General features: G+C 46.0%; 1 protein-coding gene across 1 annotated transcript in view; it reads right to left on the bottom strand.

Annotated features, from left to right (window-relative positions):
* Positions 1-6,971: 6,971 nt before the first annotated feature.
* The window catches only part of ETNK2 (ethanolamine kinase 2), a 30,054-nt gene continuing 12,871 nt past the window's right edge, over positions 6,972-24,154 (bottom strand). Inside the window, exons 5-8 of the mRNA XM_027870686.1 lie at positions 22,919-23,002; positions 10,989-11,158; positions 9,999-10,072; positions 6,972-7,248 (exon numbers count right to left, since the gene is read on the bottom strand). Coding sequence (XP_027726487.1) covers positions 7,176-7,248; positions 9,999-10,072; positions 10,989-11,158; positions 22,919-23,002 — 401 coding nt within the window. The 3' untranslated portion in view covers positions 6,972-7,175. The remainder of the gene's footprint in view (positions 7,249-9,998; positions 10,073-10,988; positions 11,159-22,918; positions 23,003-24,154) is intronic.

Below are 24,154 nucleotides of genomic sequence, written 5' to 3'. Positions count from 1 at the left end.
AGTAGTGACCCAGGGAAAAGAACCTTCAGAGTATTAGCATAACAAAACCAGTTCCTATAAAGCAAAGGCAAATATTCCCCGACCGAACCACTACTACCACCAGAGTTCACTCCAGAGGACACCTAGATCAGGAGCAAATTGTATATAGAAAGAGCTGAAATTCAGGACACCTGGTTCTATTCCCTGCCTTGCTACTCCTAAGCACTAGCTTTGTGACCTTGGTCAAGTCACTTATCTGGGTCACAGTTTCCTAATCTGTAAAATGAAGAGTTTAGATTCAACCACCTGTTTATAAAATCCTTCTCAAGCCTTAAGTTAATGGTCCTATGAGTTCTAAAGTCTCTCCTTGCTCTTAACATTTTTATGTTCTGATATAGACCTGAGAGTTTATGCTTACTGGGTCACAGGAGAGTTAATGGTCATTGGATGGGAGTGGGAATCTTGCAGTTAAAATGGCAAAGCAGGGTGGGAGGGTGCTGGATGGATGGGTTGATTTATAGCTGGTTGAATGACTGCAAAGCATGGATTAATGGATCAATGCCAACCTGGAGGGATGTCTCTAGTGGTGTGCCACAGTGTTCTATACTCCAGTTCCCTGGTCCAAAATCATTATCACTAACTTAGATGAAACCACATACGACATATTTGTCAGATTTTCAGATGGCCTGAACTGGGAGGCATTGATAGCCTAGAAGAATGAAACAAGATGAAATTTAACTGGGATTATTTATATTTCTATAGCATCTGAAAGTTTACAAAACACTTTCCTCCCATCAACTGGGTTAGGTGGGTAATAAAAGCACTGTCACTCGTTTTACAGATGAGTAAACAAGGAACAAAGAAAATAACGACTGCCCCATAGTCACATAAGCAACATTTGAACTAAGATCTCTTGAGACCTGAGAGGCTGAGTACTACTGGACATGGTGCTGGACTTGGAATCAGCAAGACCCAGGTTCAGATCTCACTTCACACACTTCCTAAGCTACATGTCCCTCAGCCAATGTCTGGGCATCAGTTTCCTCACCTATCAAGTGACTAGGGGATTGGATTCAGTGCTTCTACTATGAACCAATGATTCCAGGGCCATTGTGCTTTCCTCTACAACATGCTTAGGGCACTTGGGTTAAAAAAAAAAAAACTATACAAATATAGAGTGGGGTGTAATTGGCTTAACGGTATATAAAAAAGACCTAGGGAATTAATTGATAGCAAACTGAATAAGAGCCAATGGTATGATGTGGCAGCCAGAAAAATGAATGTGATCTTGGCTTCATTAAGAAAGAACGAGTCCAGAACTGGGAAAGTAATCATCTCATTGTGCGCTCCACAGCTGGAATTTTGTATTCAGTTCTAAGCGCCATATTTCAAGACAGACATTGATGAACCAGCACATCCAGGGCTAGGTGGAAGCCTCTAGGAACTGGGTTATAATGAGAACCATTTGGAAGAACTAGAGATGTTTAGCTTGGGAAAGAAAAGACTTGGGGACCATGAATTGTTGTTTGTTGTTAAGTCATTTCAGTCATGACCGATTCTCTGAGACCCCATTTGGGGTTTTGTTAGCAGAGATACTGGAGTGGTTTGGCACTTCCTTCTCTAGCTCTTTTTTATAGCTCAGGAAACTGAGGCAAGCAGGGTTTAGTGACCCGCCCAGGGTCACACAGCTAGGAAGTGTCTGAGGCTAGATTTGAACTTGGTCCTCCTGATTCTAGGCCTGGCTATCTTTCCACTGTTCCACCTGGCTACCCCAGGAGCATGAGTACTGCCTTCAAACAGGAAGCAGAGGGATTTATCCTGTGAAGCTCCAGAAAGAATCAGGACCAGAGGGGTGGAAGTTACAGGGAGACAAGGTTTCAGTTTAATATAAGGAACAGTTCCTAACAGTTGTCCCAACAGTGGTATCATCAGTCACATTAGGTAGTGAGCTCTCCATCACTGAAAGTGTTCAAATAGTGACTACATCTTCCAGGAATATAAAGGGCAGGAGCCTACTCTAGGTGGGAGGCTAGACTAGATGATTTATAAGTTCCCTTCTAGGTTCTAAAATTATACCACTAAGAAGTTGGTTCCTGCATTAAGGAGTTTGGGGGGGGGGGTGTGGTTGGGGAAAGAGTGAGAAGCCTGGGTGTGAGTCCCAGCTCTACCACCCACTGTGTGATTGTGGGCAGCCTGCTTTCCCCTCTGAGGCAGTTTTTGTAAAATGACGGGCTTGGCCTGGAAGTTCTCCAAGGTCTTGACCACCTTTGCAAACTGTGGTTGCCTGGTGGAGGCGAGGGGATGGCCAGAGTCTGTCTTTAACGCCCCTCCTTTGGTTCCCTGCTTGACTTGCGGCCCTGGGTGGCCCTGAGCCTGGGCAGCACAGAAGGTTGAAGTCTTGCCTTCTTAACCAGGGAAATCAGAATAGCAGCTGCGATTTCCGCCCTCTGGTGCCCTTATAGGAAATTGCTGCTTGGATCTGGTTCCATCCATCCCCCATTAAGCTGGCTGCCGGCTCTCTGGTCTCCGACCCAAAACAGGTACCTGCTTTTTGCCTTCTGTCTCCTCTGCCACTAGGGCCCTGCTTTGATCCACTCCCCATCCAGCCTCTCAAACTGACCCCGGCCCCTGTCTTATGCCAGACTTGCCTCCCTTTGGCACGAGTTCACTGGTCATTCCCTTAGAGAGTTCTGGAGCCCTGGGGGTGAGCAGCTGATTCATGTGCGCACTTTTCTATAGCTACTTGGGGCTCATGTTCCTCTTCACACACTCTTACTCTGCCTTAAAAGATGTGGGAATGGACTCAAGGTAAGGAGAAGCTGTCCCCTAAAGAGTGAGAGGGAGGGGCTGGGCAAGGCAGGGCTCATTAGTCAAGGCTTACCTGGATTTGAGCCCTTGTTTTGGCCTCTCCATGTTAAGGAGTGAACTGCCAGAGGCCTACTGGGAAATGATTCACCTTGACCCCACCACAGCCTTAAGTAGGAATGTTGTCCAAATGGGGCTATAACTATTTGGACTGAATCCTATTAAAATTCGAGCTTTTAGCTCAGTCTCAGGTGTGTCCTCATGGAAAAAATGACCCTAAATGCTTCAGTATAATTACTACACAGTAGAGCCCTTTAGCAGTGCCCAGGGCCCACTCCCTTACCCACATAGGCTCCCTGAATGGGGGGAGGTGGGAGATGAAAGTCTCCCGGAATTCAGTCATGGATCCCAGCCAGAGAGAGTAGCAATGGCTAACTCACATCCTTCTGGGGTTCCTCCTACATTTGGGCTACAACTAGAGCCTGGACCTGGGCAGCTAAGTGGAGCCAGAACCAGCTAGGTAGTGCATTGGATAGAGCTCAGGACCTAGCCAGGAAGACCTGAGTTCAAATCCAGCTGTAGACACTCTGTGATCCTAAGAAGTCACTTAACGGCTGACTGCCTCAGTGTCATCATCTGTAAAAAATGGGGGTAATAATAGCTTCTACCTCTCCTGGGGTTGTTGTGACAATGTTTTCAAAGTGTTTTGCAAGTTTTCAAGAGTTGTATAAATGCTATTATTATACCTGGATGTGGTTAATTTGGAAGGAAGAAACTGGTGGGGGGTAGAGGGTGGGGGGAGATATAGAATGAAAGGGTATGAGGCTCCAAGACTGGGTGGGTAGGATCCATTCCATCTCCAATGGGTACCCTCATCCTGGGACCTGCCTGATTCCTAGGCTGATTCCAGGAATGCTTTTTTTTTTCCTTTTCCCCTCTCAAAGAAGGGAGTGGAATAGTGTCCATCAAGTTACATAAATGGTTAACTCCTTCATTGCTGGAGGTGGTATTTGGCTTTGATGAGTAATCCTGAGGAAACTTGCCTTAGCTGCTACCACAAACCCTTGCTCCATGTTGCTTATCTTGGAAATGTTGGTCCCTTGGGAATCAGGAAGAGAAGCTGCTGGAAGTAGGTAGGAGGTGGTTGGAGGTGGGCTTCTGGTAGGAACAGAGATAGCAGCATAGCTTCTAGGCCCTGGAGAAAAAGGATGTCCAGGCCAATGCTCACTCCACTAATGGCCTGCTTGGATCTGACTGACTGGTTCTGGGGAAGGCACAGCCAGGCTAAGTAAGGGATTGGGAGAATTTCTGGCACCACCTTGGTGCTCATCTAAATCCCCTACGGACCCTACAAGCATCTATTTGACCTCAGTGCTGGGGCTCGTACCAGGAAATGCTGCCTTTTGGGAACTGGAGTCCTGCTGCTCCCCAATCACTGTGACCTTTAAGAAGGCCCCAGCTGCTGGGTGACGTCACCAGCAGTTGCCATGGTGCTCCTGGTATTTTTACATGAAGAAGCCAAACAATCAGAGTCCACCAGACAGGTGGCTGCTGCTGCCTGGGGGAAGGGGTGGGAGGGAGAGTGGCACCTTCCTGGTGTCCTAGAAGCAGCTACTTTTGGCCAAGGGGGCAGCATCAGTGGAGGAGGGTGGCAAGAACTCGGTAGGAAGGGAGCCACCCTGAGAGAAGGCTTCTCTGCCCCCTGCTTTAGCTTGCAAGCTCTCTTATCCTCCTGGCCTCAGGGAGGAGGAGCCAAGTGTCTAGAAAAAGTGATGGCTGGACTCCAGGGCCCGAAGGGCCATCCAGAGGTCATCTGTCCATCTCCCTGTCACCAGGCAGAACAGCTAGGAGGAAGCGAGCCACTTCTGAGAAGGGAGACAGACAACCATTGCCATCCCCTGATTGCCCATCTCAAGGGCTTCCTCCTTCTGCCAGGTTGGAAGTGCCACCAGATGTCATCTCAATTTCCACTGCTGCAGGGGGAGCCCCTTTCCTTCCTGGTGGAAGGGCCACCAGTCTTTCAGGAAAGACACTAAAATGCTCAAGAGGGTTGAAGAAGGGTAGTTGAAGGCTTTGAGATCCTATTCTGGAGCATCATAAGAAGAAACTAAGGCTATGGCCTAGGGAAAACTCCGGAATACAATGGTCATCTTCACTTGAAGGCCTGTTCCATCACAGATGGATCAGAGTTGTTCTGCTTGGCCTCAGAAGACAGAACTGGGCATGATCCGTGAAAGTGGTGAAGAGGCAGAGTTTTACTCCATGTAAGGAAAAAATTTCCAAACTCTCAGAAGTTTGGAATGCTCTCTCTCGGATAGCCAAGAGCAGAAATGGCCGCCTCAGAGGTATCAGGTTTCCCATTACAAAAAGTTGAGCGACCACTTGCCAGCAATACCATAGAGGAGGTATCAATCCTCACCTATCAATTAGACTAATGGTTCTCACACTTTTTGTGTTCACAGTCCATTATTGGTTTTTACTATAACAGATTGGCACGCTACAGGAGACTTATGCATGTGTGTGTAATTCCTGACATGCCTCCGAAGAACCCAAGCACACTCCTGTGCGCTTTGAGAACCACTGGACAGAATGATCTCCAAGTTCCTTGTAGCTTCTGAGATTTTTAATCATGCACCTAGATCTCAGCATCAAGCCTGGCTTCTCCCTCCCCCATTAAAGATTTAACCAAATCCACATGAAATATTCATGGCAGCCAGCCTTGTCAACTGAGATACTCCACTCTCTGGTTCAGCACTGTAGAGTGGGTTAAGTCATTCTGCCAGCAACGTAAGTCCAGTGAGGTAGACTGGTTCTATAAGGGCTTGGCTTGACTTTCCCTCTGATGGTTGGGCTCAGCATAGATGAGTGAAATGATATTTTGATGATAAGAATAAGCCATGATCTCCACCAGCACTCATGATTCCCCAAACTTTTAGGTATCCCTCAGTGTTCCCCTCCCCACCCAAAGGTGAGTTGAGTTGGCAGCCCCACAACTCAAGAGCCATGATGGCCCTTCTCTGACCCAAACTAACCATGCCAACAAAATGACCCCTCAGACCAAGAGTGAGCAGCACCAGAAACCAGAAGTGGCCATTTTAATGGAGAACAAAACCACAATAATTTGAATCTCAAAGTTTGTTTCATGTGCCAGAGCTGAGAAGGGTTCCCCCCACCCCAAAGAAGCCCTGGGGTCAGGAAGGAGTCTGGGGAGAGATTTAATTGCCGTCTAAGGTCTAGTGGTGGTTGGTGAAGGAACTCAGGAGGTCAGGACAATCCCTATCTACGTCCAGGCTAGGTCCTAACAAGGGGGCCCACCCATTCCCTGGCTCTCCTGGGACCTCTGCTTCTTGGGATATGTCCCCTCTCTCCCTGCTGCCCAGGACTGACCCTCAGAGTAAGAGAGTCCTCTAATTCAGGTCCAGTGTATGCAAGAGAAATACAAGGTTAGGTAGGCATCTTGGGGTGGGGGGCTGTGGGTGGAAGGATCAAGGTCAGTGAGACCCACTGACCTAGGCTTTGGCTAACAGCACCCCATAATTCCCCCAGGCAATCCCAAGTGTGTTGACAGCACTCTAGTCACTAGGCCTTCTCAAGGCAGCAGGAGCTGGCCAAAGGGTAGAGAACACAGGCCCCAGGACCTGAGTGGGGAATAGTGAAATTGGGTTGGAGGTGGGGTGAGGTTAGGAGCCAGTAATGGGGCCTAGAGAAAGTGAAAGTGGAAGCAGTGCCAGGGAATCCGTTAAGGCTGATGGGGGGCCATTCCTAACCTGGATCCACTCATCCAAGCCATGTACACCAGTACACGTGGTGTGTTGGGGTGGGGCTACTTGCTGGAAAGGGAGTTCATCACTTTCTGCTTGGGAAAAATAGGAGAGGGGGGGGGGGGGGTTAGTTAGAAAATCTACGGGCATTGGAGGTGGAAAGGAGCCCTTTCGATGCTCTACCCAAGCTGAGAAGGGTCCATTACACAGATAAGGCACCCCTGATGGCAAAGAGGCATGAGAGTAGGGTGATATTGGGAGGGTTCCTGGGCTTCCCACTGGTTCCCATCGGTTGCCTTGGTCCCTGTCCTAGAAGGTTGGTCATCCCTGGTACTCTGCAGGCACTCCCCTCCCCCCCACCAAGTTTGGGAAAGGGAGGGTGAAGGGGAAGGGTGCCCTGAGCTGGTCCCACCAGCCCCGGGGGCGGAGACGCGAGGGGGGGGGGGGGGGAGCGAGGTCTACGGCGGCTTTAATTTGGGGCCGGCGGCACAGGGCATGGGCTTCACTGCCCCACCGGAGAGACCCCACCTGCATCCCTCTCTTGCTCTGGCCCTTTAGTCATGGGCCCCAGAGCCAAGCAGGGGCCCTGAGGAGAGCAAGTCTGGCTGGGCGGACAGGGCAGGAGGCCGGTCACTTTGGCATCTCCAAGGCTGACACCTGAGGCTTCACCTTGAAGTATTGGTTGAATCTGATCACCGCATATCTGCCAGGAGACAGGGAGCAGGGACCAGTATCAGGGAGGAAATCAAGGGGATCCCAGAATCATGGGTCCTCATGTTACCATGAACATTCCTTCATTATCAGAGGTTTGATTAAAACAGCATCATTTTGCAATTGTCAACTCCAGTCTATGGCTTAGCACTACAAGGTGGGGTAAGCTTAGGGAGGGTGTCAGGTAGCTTAGCACAGTCTTAAGAGCTCTGGACTTGGAATCGGTAGAAGGAAGGTTCGAATCCCAACTCTGAAATTTACTAGTTAATTAAAGCATTTATTAAATGCTTACTATGTGCCAGGCACTTTCCTATGTCCTGGGGACATAAATAAGTCCTTGGGGATACAAATACTCGAGCAAATCATTTCATGTGATCCTCAGTTTCCTCATCTGTAAAATGGAAACAATAATGCAAGTACCACCTCCCTCTTGGGGTTGTGAAGAAAGAATTTTATAAACCCTGAAACACATGATCCCTAGGTTCATGGAGTAAGTCAGGAGGGCAATGTATGTTTTTCCAAATGGTTTTCCAAGAGAAGTAAAAACAAGTCTTACTGAAGCTACTAGTCTTTCATTTCTCAGTGCCCCTTTCAGAGAAACCCCTGAAGTCCCCAGAGCTCTGGGTTTGGGGTCAGAGGCCCTGGGTTCAAATCCTGCCTCTGATACAGGCTTCTGGGATCCTAGGCTAGTCACTTGTCCTCTCTGAGGCCTGAGCTCTTATCTACAAATAAAAAGAGAGGCAGTTCCTTCCCACTCTATCTTACGGCAAATGGAAGCTATGGGGCTGGGACCAGAGACTGATCAAGGTTTGAAAATGGCGCCCCCTTGTGTGCGCTGCCCAGAGGATACTTGCAGCCATCACCAACACACACACACACACACCCCTTAGACTTTAATAACACAACCAAGCTGACGTATGAGAATATACACCCAGAACGGACACCCAGAGCAGAATTATTAAACATTAAGATAGTGAGATATATAGATAGGGTGATATATATATATATATATACATACATATATATACACATATACATCAACTATTTTGTTTTGTCATTTTCAGTAATGTCTGATTCTTCGTGACCCCATTTGGGGTTTTTTTGGCAGAGATACTGGAGTGATTTGCCATTTCCTTCTCCAGCTCATTTTACAGATGAGGAAACTAAGGCAAACACGGTGAAGTAACTTGCCCAGGGTCACACAGCTAGGAAGTGTCCGAGGCCAGATTTAAACTCAGGAAGATGAGTCTTCCTGACTCCAGGCCTGGCACTCTATCTACTGTGCCACCTGAGATAGATACACACCCATACATATACATACATGTACATATATACATATACATATCTCTATACATGTGTATATACATATGTGTATATATACCTATGTATGTATATGTGTGGGCAGGTGTATATGTATGTACACTGTATATACATATGTATGTATAAAAGAAAATCTGTTAAAAAGAGTTCCACTTTTCCTACAACCTCCCTCGAGTACTGTTCCCTTGGGAGTGGTCTAGCCTGACTACCCATACTCTGGGTCCTGGCAGCATTTCCTCTTCCTCTTCTCCCTCCCTCCCTCCATCACAAGCTAAGGATGGGCAGGGTTGAGAGGAAATACAGGAAGAGGGTAGAGGAAACCCTGCCTCTGAACCTCAAATGGATGGAGGCTGATTTGAGCACTTATTTGAGCACTGGGATGTACTTAAGTTAATTTAGACCTTTAGAGATCATCCGGCACATCCTTCTTTATTTTATAAATCAGAACTGAGGCCCAGAGAGATCAAGGGACAGCATGACACGGAGGAAAGAGAACCTGGGTTCAGAGTTTCTCTCATCTCCACTTACCACTTATGTGGCCTTGGGTTAAGTCACAACCTGCTTGGGTCTCAGCTTTCTCAGTGAGGGCTTGGATTAACATCCTCTAATGCCCCCTTTTCAGCCCTAAATCGATGAGCTTGTGACACGACTTAGCCAAGGCCACTTAGCTGGTAAATGGCAGCTCTGCGATTGTTAACCTCCATTCTACAACTCCTAGAGTTTCGAGAGATAAGGTAGGGTTCACAGTCTCATTGCAAAGAAGCACTGTCATACAATGGGAAAAGCACATGGCCAGGGTTTCAGGATAGCCGGGTTAAATCCTTGGAATGAATTAGAGGACCATGAATAGCTTCTGTAAGAAACAGCATGGAAATGTCCTGGATCTGAAGTTAACTTACTTGAGTTAGAATCTTGGCTCTGCTATTTACTAACTGTGTGATCTTGGGCAAGTCACTCCCCTTTTCTCAGGGCCTCAGTTTCTCTAGGATCTTTCATAATCAGTCAAGCTCCCTTGAGATCTGAAACGCTGCCATGCTAAGATTCTGTTCACTAGCTTGGGAGCTGGCCAGGGAACTCCCTGCCAAGACTTAGGTGGTTCTTAGGAATAACATTGGGGCTGGAGAGGAGGGGGGAGCCGAGGATTATAGAGGAGGTCAGCATTGTTCCAACTCAATTGGCTCACTCCCCTAAGGTCTTCCCAGAGTTCAGAAGGGCAACTTTATTTTACAAATGGAGAAACAGAGGCCAAAGATTTGGATAGGGAAGGGGCAAGATGGCAAGTAGGTGGCCCATTAGGTCACCACTTCCTGAATGGATGCCCCTTGGTTCAACCCCTCCTGGGTCAGGGGACTTTCCCTCCTACTACACCCTTTCTTCTCATCTTTCTTCCTCCCTACCTCTTTTTGTTCCTGGCCCACTCACCTAAGGAAGTCAAAGTCGATGGTAGAGAACTGGTTCTGGATGAGAGCCCAGAATGCCCACAAGAGGTGAGAGGCCTGGGAAAGGATCAGAGAGGGTCAGAGTGGTTCCTTCTCCCCTTCTCCCCTCCCCCCCCATCCCACCCTTTAGAACCAAAGACAAACACCAAAGGCTGACTCATAGTCAGACTGGGAGAAGCAAACAGTTTGGGCCTGAGGTCTTTTCGGCTCAGGCCTGGTAAATTTCTCCTGATGACAGGTAGGACTGTGTAATGGAAAGATAGCAAATTTAGGGTCAGAGGACCTGGATTCAAATCCTAGCTCTGCTATTCACTCATTTCACTTTGCTCGATCTAAGTTCTCATTTATAAAATGAGAGGGTAAAATCTCAAAGGCCCTTTCCAGTTCTAAATCCTGTGATCCCCCAGGGACAGTGGCTAGCTCAGGCTATACTAGGTTCCCTCCCCCACATGTAGAGAGCAGGTACCTCCTGAGGGTACGTGCTACAGCTATTGCTCAGCTGGGATGGCTCAGGATTCAGACCCAGGCCCTCCAGTCTGATATCCATGCCCTGGCAACTTCGACCCATTGGTTCTAATAATCCTGCCTTCTGTGGATAGCATGATGTTTCTGGTTGCCCAAGGGCCTCCCTAAAAACAGCAGTCAAGAATGTTGTTGAGGAATCTCCTTCCCCAGAAGACTTTCCCAAGGAATGAGACAACCTGACTTCTTGGAGATGAGGTGGGAACAGGGCTGTCCAAAGGCAGAGGCATATAGACCTGATGACTTTCCATACTGAAGCAGCTACAAATTTTTCATTTGGTGAAGAGCTTAGACAAGGTTTAGGGAGTTCCAGATCTACCACCTCATTTCTTTTAGGCCAGTTTTCTCTCACCCCACCCCCCCCCCCCCCCCTTCCAGGTTTCCCATAACACTTGTGGTCAATCTCAGGGACCAGTGCTTCCTACTTTCTCTCCAAGGTGTAGACTCTCACCAGAGCAAACTTGTTAACTTGTACGTAGAGCTTCTCCACCTCCCTGGGCGTCACAGCTGTCCCACCCCAGCCTTCCTTGCAGAGCTGCTTGTGGGCTTGCAGGTAATAATTCAGCCAACGAAGTTGAGTCTCCCGGCTGGGGTAGAGGCTATAGTCCACCTCATTCACACCTATGGGATAGAGGCCCTGGCTCAATGGAGGATGCTTAGGAGTGGTGGCCCACATTCTCAGACCTTCCTGCGCAGGATGGGATCACGTTCCTGTCTTACTACCAACTCAGCCTCCTTTGGCTTTGGGAAACATAGCCTCAATAAAGGGCCTTGCCCACAATTGTTTAGGCCTTTGGAAAGGTGGTATTCTTGAGGCTTTTCTTCATGATCTGGTCCTTTACACCAGCCCCTCTCCTCCCACAAAAACAGTGTCTCCAACTCAGGCCTTTAAGTCTCCATCTTACCCCCCCCTTCATCCTCACCCACCCCCATCCCCACTCTGTGTCTCTCCCCACTCACCCAAGAACTAAGGGTATTGTTTTTAGTGAGAGTAATAAAAGACTCAAACTTGGAACCCCAGCCTATATCTAAAATTTCATGATTTTTCAAAGCCCAGAGCCTAGTATTATCCCACCCCTGCACTTAATCCATCACTTAACCAGTCAATGAGAATAATGGGGTCATAGATCTAGAATGGAAAGAAACCTCAAAAGCCAACAAATCCAAACCCTTCATTCTACAAATGAGAAGCCTGAGGTCCAAAGAGATTAAGTGACCCATACAAGCTTTGACCCATGACATGGTACCATAGCCCTTTTTATCCATCCACGGGGGTGACCCTGGGTTTTTAAGGCAATGCCAATGGACTGAAAGTTAGGGTAGCTCTTACATTAAGTTAGAAAAGCTTTGAGAAGAAGGGCTCAAAAGAGTCTGTGATACAAGGACTACCTAAGCTAAGTTGTGAGATGCTTATAATCAGGACCTTGACCACTAGGTGATGGAATTTTCAGCCTTGGCAGCTCACGAAATCATCTAATAAGGCATGGTTTTTTTGGGGGGGAGGTGGGGGAGGAAACCAGTGAAATCACTGTCTCTTAAGGTATTGACTACCTAGAATCAGAAGACCTGAAATCAAATGCTGGCTTGATTTTACCCTTTTAGTTGGGAGATTTGGGGCAAGTCATTTTAATTTTTGAGCTTCACCTTCCTCATCTGTAAAATGGGGATAATTATACTTCACATGCCCTCCCTCATGAAGTTGTGAGGACTACATAAGGCAATATTCCTGAGAACATTTTGTGACCATAAAAGCGCTATGTTAATAGTCATTACTAGGAGTGTGTGTATAGTAGAGCACATGGGAAGCAGGGAGGACCAGGTTCTGTCCAAAGCTACACGACAGGAATGAAGATGTTGAAGTTAAAAGAGGCCTCAGAGTTTGAAGAATCTGTGCTGTGTCCCTTTCCCCATTTTCTCTCCTTCTCTTTCCTGCCCCTCTCTGGCTACTTCCTCCCACAGCCCTCATTGTAAGAACGGAGCCCTGAGTATATGCTGGGACTGTGGAAAATAGTCAAAGATTTCCTGGCTCCACAAAGAGACAGCATGGAGTAGTGGGAAGAGCATCTACCTTGGGAGAATGGGACCTGGCATTACCAGACCCAAGTTCAAATCCTAGCTCCTCCCCTCCCCTTCTCTGTACAACCTTGGGCAAGTTACTTTTTGAGCTTTAGGCCCTCGTTTCTAAAGCGAGAGGGTTGGACTAAACCTCTCAGGTCCATTTGAGTTCTAGATCTAGGTTCCTATGATGCAGGAGACCCAACATAATTGGACTAGAGGGATTGGGGGTGCTTTCTTTTAGACCTGTTGTCTGATGTCTAATACAGCCAAGGCACTGGGGCCAATAGTCAAAAAACATTTATTAAGCACCTACTATGTGCCAGGCACTAAGTTAAGTGATGGGGACACAAAGAAAGGAAAAGAAAATCCCTTGCTCTCAATCTAATGGATGACAACAATACATAAAAAGAGGCTGAAAAGCTGGGGCAGAAGTGAGTAGGAGAAGGCAAGGAAGGAGGACGGTTTTCCCATATTTCCCAAAGGGGTTTGAGGATGATGTCTAAGGTTCTTTTCAGCTGTAAGAACCCAATTTCAGGGACTGTGTGTCCAGAGTCACAGCTTCTATGTCTCCAGAACATTAGAGGATGCTGAAATTAAAACAGACTTTGGAGAAAGATTTAGTCCAATACTGTTTTACAGATGAAAAAAAAAATGGTGTCTCACAAAAGGGAAGTGAGAGAAATGATCTGCCCAAGGCCATATCTGCTAGTTAATGGCGGAAGTGATGCTAGAACCCAGGTCTTCTGTTTCCCAAATCAGAGCTTCCAATTATACTGTGCAACTGAGAACCTAGGTTGCTCTGCCCAGCCCTTATCCCTCTCTCTTGCACTTCTGCTTCTCCCACCACAATTCCCCTCTCACCCTCCATGCCAAAGCTGGGATTAGGATACAACTCAAACCACTTGCCCCTTTGGGGAAATTCCAAATGAACTTTGCTCATAAAGTGGGTGAGAAAAGGAATTAAAATACTTTAGGAATTATCCTCCCCTCTCTGACCCCAGGCAAGACTTTCTACATGGCAGCTGAGTGCTTGGCAGGACATGGTGCCACTACTGGTGCCAGGCTGGACACTGAGTCTCTCATAGGTTCCTCCCTTCACCTGATCAGCTGGTATCCACTAGCCTAGGGATGCAAGGAAGGTTCTGTGGTTCCTGTGCTAGACCCATTTCTTTGTGAGCTGTCTCGGAGGTGATTATTGATGAGCAAATGGTTGAGTAGTCTCTGGGGAATGGCAGGTTTTATTCAAACCTAATTGCTACTTCCCTGTCATCAACAGACAAATACACACACACACACACACACACACACACACAATCATGCCTGGTTTCAGGAAGAAAACAGAAGAGCCAAGCTAAGTGGCCAGTCCCAACAGCTTATAGGAATCTGGTTGGTTGGACAGGTTTCTATATACTTTGCCTTCTCTTTTTCTCTGTACAGGTCATACCCCTGGAGTCTCCTATCATTCAGGATGGCCACTGTAAAGTACCTTAGAAATCATCTCATCTTGCCCCCTAACCCAGCTGTGAAAATCAGATGCTCACTCCCATGCCTTGGCTCCACTAGTCTCATAAATTTAGAGCTGAAAGGGACCTGACATCATCTAGTCCAACCCCTGTATTTTGCAGATGAGGAGTGATTTGAAGGTCACACAAGTACTAAGCATCAAAGGTGGAACATGAACCAAGGTTGTTTGACCCCAGAAATGCTTTTCCCACCATCACATCCTGCCTCCCTAGTAGATATCAGTCAATTGGCCCAAAAGACAGCCATCTTCTTCACTCTAAGTTAGGGCAGTTGATCAAGGCTGGGGAGGTAGCTTTGGGGGAAGGGCCCCAAAAGTATTCCTTCCCCTCTCTTCTACCATCCTCTCTCCACCACAGGCAAGTAGTGCCATAGAGATCTAGAAAGGATTCAGAATGAGGACCCTAGGTTTGATGAGTCCCCAAGACGGGTGAGGGGACCTAAATTTCAGTATGATTTCAAGATCCTATCATAGAATCATAGAACCATATCTCTAGAATTGAAAAGGACCTCAGAGGTCATCTAGTGAAACCCTCTCATTTTACAGATAAGGAAACTGAGGCACAGGGAAGTGCCTAGATTCCCTAGGTAGTGAGTAGAAGAGGTAGGATTTGAACCCTGGTCCTCTGACTCTTTGCACCGTTACATGCTGCATCCTTACATTCTCTTCTCATCATCCTTCACTCCTATGGTAACAACTCTCTGATTTGGCCAAAAAAACTTACTATTTGTTTCTTCCACACATGTTGCCTTTTCTGGCCTTATCTATCCCCCGATCTATACAAAACTCCACCCTCCTCCATAGTTCTAAACCATTTTCCTTAAATCCTCCAGTCTTGGCTCCAATTGAATCGAACAGATTAATTAAATGACGACTATCTGGAAGGCACATAGTAGGTACTAGAAATAACAAAGAAGAAGAAAAAGAAACAGTCCCTGCCTTCCAGGAACATATATTGCATTGCAGGGAAACCACATGGACACGGATAAGTAAATACCAGATAATTTAAGGAGAGGGAAGCACAAATGATTGGGGGAATCAGGAAAAACTTCCTTTAGGAAGTAACCTGAGTTAAATCTTGAAGGAAGCACGGAATTCTAAGGGATAAGATAAAGGAGGGGAATATATTGTGGGCATGGAAGATGGTCGGGGCAAAGGCAAAGAAACTGGAAGTGGAATATTTACTTTGAGGAATACCTAGTGGGCCAGTGTGGCTGGAACGTGGAGTTTGTGAAAGGGGGCCATCTGTATTACCCATAAAGGTAAATGGAGCTATATCATGGAGGGCTGTAGTAGTCTGTCTTTTATTTAAGAAGATTTTTATTTTATTTAAGAAGACTTTTCAGCAGAAGAGTGCCAAGGTCAAACCTCGCCTTGGGAATATTAATTTGGAGACTATATGGTGGATAGATTAGAGGAAAGGGAAGAAGGAAGAAGAGTGACCAGTTAAGATTCTCTTCTAACAGTCTTGGTGAAAGGTGATGAGGGTATTAACTAGAACCATAGCGCAGTGAGTGAAAAGAAAAGGGACAGCTGTTAAAGGAGACTTGATAAAACTTGGCAATTTATGAGATTGGAGGACAAGGGTAAGTGAGGAAGCAGCATTGAGAATGACTCTAAAGTTGTGAACCTAGGTGACCAGAAGGATTGATGGGGCCTTCACCATCAACAGGAAAACCTGGAGAAGGGCTGGTGAAAGAGAACAAGGTCCACTTTAGATATACTAAATCTGAGAAATTTATGGGATGTCCAGGTAAAGATTCCTTCCAGAAGGCAACTGGTACTGTGGACCTGAAGTTCAAGAAAGAGATTAGGACCAGATACATAGAGCTAAGGGTAATCTGGAAAGGGATGGTAACAGACACTAAGAGAGAGAGAGAATCTGTTGTTGTTCACCCTTTGTTTTCAAAGAGGAAGACGATGTCTTGATTTGCACACAAACTGGATTTAAGTGAGGCAGAGCTGCACAAAGTCTGCAGCCTCACTCTTTATTCTAGAGTCATTGAAGTCCAGTGGCAGGACAAAAGACAAGATGACTGGTGATAGCAATGGATGACCTTGGCATCTTTGATGTCTAACTAAGCTCTAAGCACTCCACAATGCATGCTTCAGCTGCCTTCATGGCCATTGAAACAAATTGTTCTCCTCTGCCCATTCTGCTGGGGACATGCTGGGGGTAAACCCCCCCCCCCCCCCCCGCAACTCACCAATGGGTTACCTTCAACCTGGGTTAGCTGTTGAGACAGATTTTTTGTTTTGTTTTGTTTTTGGCTAGGCAATGGGGTTAAGTGACTTGCCCAGGGTCACACGGCTAGTAAGTGTCAAGGGTCTGAGGCCAAATTTGAACTCAGGTCCTCCTGAATCCAGGGCTGGTGTTCTATCCATCGCACCAGCTAGCTGCCCCTTCGAGACAGTTTTACCAGGGTGTGGCCACTGTGCATGTTACAGCATCTTGGAGCCACAGGTGAAAATTGGGTAAAGGTGGACAACAAAAGTGGATGAGCAGTCCTGAAAAGGGCTCAGCAAGTCCTCACACCAGAGGTGTTAGAACTACCTGAACACTACACACACAGAGAACCTAGATAAAGGAGAGAAGGAACCCTAGAGCAGAGCTACACTTGAGGGAGTTAAGACGAATAACGATTCAGCAAAGGCAACTGAGGATAGTTCAGAAAGGTAGGTGAAAACCAGGAGAGAGGAATGTCACCAAAGCAGAGGGAGGAGAAGATGGTGGGTGCTATCAAGAGCTTCAGAGAGGTTACAAAGCAGAAGGGCTAGGAAAAGACCACTGAGTTCAGTAGCTGAGGCATGTTTTTTAAGCAGGGAGAGAGAAAGAAAAGGGGAGAGGGGAAGGAAGGGGAGAGAAAAAGGAAAAGAAGGGAAGGAGAGCAGAAGAAAGGAAGAAAGGGAGGGAGGAAGGAAACATTTATTAAGTACCTATTGTGTGCCAGACATTGTACTATGAACTGTACAAATATTAAACTGTGTGATCCTCACAACACTGGGAGGTAGGCTACTATTATGACCTCTACTTTACAGCTAAGGAAACTGAGGCAGACAAAGATTAAGTGACTTTTCTAGGGTCACACTCCTAAGCTTTTGAGGCCAAATTTGAACTCAAGTCTTCCTGACTCTAGGTCCAGTGCTCTATCCACTGCACCATCTAGCTTCTTGAGGTAGAGAAGTGAGTGGAAGGTGAGGAAATGAAGGCAACAAACAGAGATGATTCTAGGAGTTTTGATATCAAAGGGAGGAGAGATACACTGTATGGAATAGAGGATGAATATCAGAACCATGGCACAATCCCCCCAAAACAGTGCCACAAGTCCTACAGCTCAGGGTAAGCTGAGGACTACAAAGAAGAGGGTTTTTTAAAAAAAAATCTCTAAGGGGCAGCTAGGTGGCACAGTGGATAAAGCTCCAGCCTTGGAGTCAGGAGGACCTGAATTCAAATCCAGCCTCAGACACTTGACACTTACTGTGTGACCCTGGGCAAGTCACTTAACCCCGACTGCCTCACCAAAAGCAAAAAACAAACAAAACAAAAACAACAACAACAAAACTCTATTGGGAGAAAGAGGAGAATAATAGTGAAGGAGCCTTGAAGCAGACGAGCCAAGAAGACCTGACGAGGCCAAAAAGAATGAGCTTCTCTGTCCTTATTCTGCTTCTGTTTTCTCTGTTAAGGAGAATGACTTTTGGACTAGAAAGGCCAGAAAAAACAAAAAAATGGTTAACAGAGAGTTGATAGTGAGATAAATGAGTAAACAGAGCAAGAAAGGCCTTGGCTGTCTGGGAGGAATTCTAGCCACCTGGCCCAAGTGAACTCTATCCTCGGGTACTTGAAAGCAGTGGTGACTGTGATGGCTGAGTCACTACTAGTAATATCTGGAAAACAGTGGAGAACAGAAGAGAGGAGTAGGCCCACTGCTGGCCACTGAGCATGGCTTTGATTCTCAGGGACCTTGTAGAATGGATCATTAAAGAGATGGTAAGGGACTGTCTAGAAAGGAAGTCGTAATTACAAAGGACTGGCACAGATTCTGAGCAAACCATCATGTCAGGCTCAGCCAACACTTGGCACAATGCCTGGCACATCGTAGGGGCATAATAAATGTTTGTTGATTGATTGATCTCATTTTCTTTTTTTTTCACAGGGCCACTAAGCTGGTAGATTAGAGAATGCTGAAGCTAGAGTTTGCTTAATTTTTAAAAAATTGTCTGATGAAGAATCTCATACTATTCTTATGGAAAAGATGAAGAGTTAGGAGATAACACAGGCAGACAGATGCTGAATTGGTTGAATGACTACTCAAGAGATATCATTAATGCAGCTAGGTGGCACAGTGGCACTGGGCCTGGAGTCCGAAAGACCTGAATTCAAATCCAACCTCATACACTTACTAGCTATGTGACCCTGGGCAAGTCACTTACCCGTTTGCCTCAGTTTCCTCATCTGCAAAATGAGCAGGAGATGGTAATGGCAAACCACTATAGTATCTTTACCAAGAAAACCCCAAACTGGGCCATGAAGAGTTGGACAGGACTCAAAACAACTGAACAGGTCAGCTTGGTAGGAGGTCTGTAATAGAGTGAGCCAGGAATTTGTGCTTGACCCTGTGCTATTTCAAAATAACTTGGAAAATGACATATATGGTATAGTCCTTTGCAAATGATAAAAAGCCAGAAGGGATAGTTAACACTAGATGACAGAGTCAGAATTCAAAAGATCTTGTCAGGATAGTTCATTGGGCTGACTCTTACAAGATGGAAGTCAATACAGATAAGTAAAAAAAAAAATTACACTGGGGTTCAAGAAATCAACTTCCTAAATAAAGGCTAGAGAAGACATAGCAGTTTGTTTTTCAAAAATCTGGGGATCTGGTGGACCTCAACTTCAACGAGTCAGCAGTGTGGTGTGGAAGTAAAAAAAAAAAGCAACTAGTGTGATCTTGGGCTGTATCAGGAGAAGCATAATTTTTAGGAACATGGAGGTGATAGTCGTTTTGTACATCTTACTTAGATCAAACCTGGCTTATTATATGGAGAAGCTGGTAGCATGGTGGGTAGAGCTCTAGGTCTGAAATCAGGAAGATCTGAATTCAAATCCAGCCTCAGACATGTGTGTGGCCCTGAGCAAGCCACTAAACCTCTATTTGCCTCCATTTTCTCAACTATAAAGTGGGGAAAGTAATAGTACCTACCTCACAGGGCTGTTGTGAAGATCAAACGAGACATTTGTTTTAAAAAATGCTTAGCCCAGTATTGGCACCATGTAAATTCTTGTTCCCTCCTTTTCCCCTTATTATATTCAACTCTGGGTGTTTCAGTTTAAGCTGGACATTGATAAAATGAAGAGTGTCTTGAATAGGGTAATGAGGATGATGAAAGGTCTTGAATCCTTATCATTTGTAGATTGGTTGAAAGAACTAAGGATGTTTCATCTGGAGAAGAGATGACTGGGGGTTGGGGGGTGGTAAAAAGGCAGGACATATAATAGTTTCTGAATATTCGAAAGACTGTTACATGAAAGAGGGATTAAGGTTGTTCTGCGTGGCCCTAAAAGGCAAAACCAGGAGCAACACGAAGGAGCTCCAAAGGGAGAAATTTAGGTTTGATGTCAGGAAAAAACTCCCAACAGAGCTGTCCAAAAATTACCATGGGCTGACTTTGGAGGCAGTGGGTTTCCCATCATTGAGAGTCTTAAAGCAGAGGCTAAAGGAGCCATTGTCAGGTATGTTATTATGGGGAATTTATTCGGGGAGATGGCACAGACCTGGGCATGCATGTGGCTGGCATGGAAGGAGGCAGTCAATAAGGATAGATGGAAGATAACAGAAAGAAAGGAGATGACTGAAGAGGTAGAAGTTCCAGGAGGAAACAGGAGAGAGAAGATGGCACTGACAAGAAGAATAAAGGAGTTGGTCTTGGAAAAGAGAAAGGACATCTCTTCTTCAGTGACTGAGGCAAAGGAGGAGAGAATGGGGCATGCTATACAGGGAAGGTAGGGGAAAGCTGGAGCTTATGGCAGATGGTGATGTCCTCTGCCAAGAGAGAGGAGAGGAGAAATTGTGTATTTGTCAAGGCATGATGGCTGATAGGATGGTTTTGCAGTGAGGTGGAAGGAGGATTCAAAAGTAGAGGATAATGAATTGAACTGGTCAACTCAGGTCGAGGCTATGAAGGGGTCAAAGTGAGTCCAGGGCAGAATTGATGGATGGTGGCATGGGGAAAGAGGGAGAGTGGAGGGATTAGGGGTCAAAATGAGAGTGAAAGGTAGGTTTAGGAGAACTTTGACAGAAGGAGAGATAGGATAGGAGATTATAATCAGCAACAGGAATTTCAGAGGAATTTCATGGAGGTAGGATAGTTTGGGGTGATGGTGAGATCCAAGATATGACCATCTCAGGGAGTAGATAAAGTGAAAGGAAGATGTAGGTCAAAGGAGTTAAGTAAATTGATGAACAAGAAAATCAGGACATTTGAAGTTATATACTGTATATTATAATATTATATATATTGTATATATATATATTGTATATCAGGAAGGGCAAGGATTAGAGTGGAAAGGAAGACTGAGTCAAGTACTGATTTCCTTGAGAATGGAGAGTATGTGGTTTGGGGTGAGTGTATGTGAGTGTGTGTGTGTGTGCGTGCGCGTGCGTGCGTGCACACTCACATGTATACGGTCTCTCTTGCTGGAATGCAACTTTCTTGAGAGCAGGGACTTTGCACCTCTAGGGTCTAACACTGGAATAGTGAGTGCTTAATAAAAGCTTGCTTGCTTGATTGATTGACTGGAGGGAGAATGGGGCAGGGAGATGACTGCAATTTAGCCCTGGATATAGGATGATAGAGACAAATGGAATGAACCTTAAAGGAAGAGAGGCTGCTAAGTAATAGTGGCCAAGGGACAACTGGGAAGTGGTAGCAAGGAGTATGCTGCTGCCTCTTCCTCTTGGCCCACCATGTTAAGCGATGTGATGGAACGGGCACCTATTACTGGAGAAGGATGTAGGGCCTTTTGCAGCATCAAGTGGTCATGACCACCAATAGATGTAAAGACACAAAGAGATCTAAGAAGAAGGAGAAGAGTTTATTAGCAACCTGAGAGTGAAGGTTCAAAGGGAATTATAGCTAGTGGAGGGGTAGGGCTGAAGTGGATAAGGATGAGAGTATGGTGAGAGGTAGCTAGAGGAATCTCTCTTGAAACAGGGAAATAGAATAAGGAGATGGAAGTGTATCAGCCATAAGATAGGGTAAGACGTATGATGGTTATCACAGTGCTTGCCTTCTCAATGGGTGTGGGAGGGGCTGGAGGGAAGGAGAGAGTTTGGAACTCAAAATATAAGAAAAAGGGATGTTAAAAAATAAAAAAAATTCAAATTAAAAAAATAAGATAGGCTAAGTCCTCTCCCATATTACCTTTCACTTGCTAGGTATAGGTCTTGCATGTGTCTGGTTATTTACATGTTGTCTCTCCTATTAGAATGTACATTCCTTAAAGGCAGAGACTGTCTTTGCTTTTTTTTTTTTTTTGGCTAGGCAATGGGGTTAAGTGACTTGCCCAGGGTCACACAGCTAGTAAGTGTTATGTGTCTGAGGCTGGATTTGAACTCAGGTCCTCCTGAATCCAGGGCCAGTGCTCTATCCACTGCACCACCTACCTGCCCCTGCCTTTGCTTTTTTTGTGTGTCCCCAGTGCTCATTACCTCGAACACAGTAAGGGGTTAATAAATGCTTGTTGATTGATTAAGCATAGTGAGACTATTAGAGCAATGAAGTCAATTTCCATGGCTCATCATTGCAAACACTGGGGAGCTGGAGAGCTAATGGGCAGATTCTAGCCAGATCCACGAATACCTGTAGTAGACTGTCCTCATTCAGTGATAAGCCCAGAGGCATGTCAAGATGATACCTTACTTGTGAAACAAACACTTAGCTCATAGTCTCCAAGTCCACAGATGGGTAGGACCTCTCATACAGGGGGCATCCTGAGGGCATCCTTTGGCACAGGCTCTCCACTGCCCCGGCTCCCTAAGGCTCAAGATCTCTTATGGTACCAAGGGCTCAAACTGAGGCAAATGACAACTGTAGTGACCAAGTCCCCAGGGGCTGAACTTGATTTATTCTTGGAGACAGGTCTGTAGCCTGTAGACTTATCTCAAGATGGTGAGTGATGAGGCACACTTTAAAGACCGCTCCTCCCCCCAACACACACATATGAAACAAGCAGTCTGCTCCTTCAGAAAGCCTTCCTTAACCAGCTGGACCAAAAACCAGATACAATTTACTCTGGTACACCACTGAAAACTTACAGCTCATTGTTTCTCTCTCTCTATCTGTGCCCTGGATGAGTGTCCTCTGTCCCCCATTGTACTGGTAGCTCCTTGAGGACAGGAATTGAGCCTCTCTTGTCGGAGTAGGGAGGGAGAGGGGCCAGGACTCTAAGTATGCATTGTTGGGCTTTGCATAGAAGGACTCTGGACATAGGATAAATGATGGGGCAATAAGCTCTGGACCAAGACATTTTTGCATCTCCATCCCTCCCTGTGAGATTGTTTACAGGAAGCTTTTAACTTTCACTGTAACAATGCACCTTGATTTAGCACAAAATAAAGACCTAAATGCCACGGAGATATGCTTTATGGCATAAAATGTTTATAAAGTCATACCGAGAAAGTGTTCTTCATGGTGTGCCCCCCTCCCCCCATTTAGTGCTACACCCTAGGTGGCTACCTTTCTTACCCACCCTTAGTTCTGGTTCTGACAGACTCTCCATTGGTTGGTTGCTCACTTACCTGCAAACTCATTGAAGTGATTGCCAATGTCAAAGGCTTGGTAGTTGTAGCCAGCATATTCATAATCTATGAATCTGACATGACCTGCAAAGGGGGCAACACAGGAGGAGTGATAAGGCTCAGGAAGGGGCAGGGAGACCTTTAAACAATTCTGAGTGGGTGTTGCTACCCGGCCTGGGTGGGTGGGTGGGGGCCATAGTCTTTATACACTGATTCAACTCTTGCTCTGTCCTCTAGCTCTCCTTCCCCTCCACTGGCCCCTTTAGCAAGTGCTCCAGGCCCATTTCTCCCTTTCTCTCTCAAAACAGAAGTCCCTTCCTTCACATGAAAAAATCCAATCAGAGGACCTGGGTTCCAATCCTGCCCCTGATGCTCACTACCTATGTAACCTTGGCAAATTACTGACTTCCCTGTGCCTCTGTTTCCTCATCTATAAAAGTAAAGGGTTCAATTTGATTACCTCTGATGTTCCTTCCAGCCCCAGATTTATGATTCTATGATCCCCCTAGCATTCCCCACTTAAAAAAAAAAAAAGCACTCAGCATGAGTAAGATTGGAAATAATTTTCATCCTTACAGGGAGGTCTGGAAGTAGGTTTGGGGCAGGGGAGTGGATAAGATGACCTCAGAATTAGAACATTTCAGGATCAGAAGGGGACTCAAGAGACATCTAGTCCAATCAATATTCTTTTTTTTAAAAAAAATATTTATTTAAATTTAGTTTTCAACATTCACTTCTATAAGATTTTGAGTTCCAAATTTTCTCCCCATCGCTCCCCTCCCCCACCCAAAGACAGCATGCAATTTGATATAAGCTCTACATACACATTCATATTAAAGCTATTTTCACATTAGTCATGTTCCAACCCATAGCCTTTGTGGATTAAGAGGGAGGGAGAGGGGGAGAAGGGGTAGGGAAAAGAGGAGAGTAAGAAAGGAAGGGGGAGGAAGAGAGTGGAAATGGAAGGGGGAGTAGGAGAATGGGAGAGAAAAGGGTAGGGGAGAAGGATGACAGGGGGTAGGGGAAAGGGACAAGAGGGGGAGGGGGAGAGGAAAGGGAAATAGAGAGGAAGAAAATGTGTCAAGACATGGAATGGAAGGAGACAGAGACAGCATGCTTTCCTAAAAATGGCTGGAGCACCAGGCTGAGAGCTCTCACTTTCATTTCTGTGGTAGGCCAAACTTACCTAATATCCCTGCTACCAAACCACCTCTGCCTCCTTTCAATAATCCTCCC

The sequence above is a fragment of the Vombatus ursinus genome, unplaced genomic scaffold (assembly GCF_900497805.2).
Source record: "Vombatus ursinus unplaced genomic scaffold, bare-nosed wombat genome assembly UNPS02014798.1, whole genome shotgun sequence".
Taxonomy (NCBI): Eukaryota; Metazoa; Chordata; class Mammalia; order Diprotodontia; family Vombatidae; genus Vombatus; species Vombatus ursinus.
Note: the sequence above shows the minus strand (reverse complement) of the source record. Positions and strands in the feature narration are given on the sequence as shown.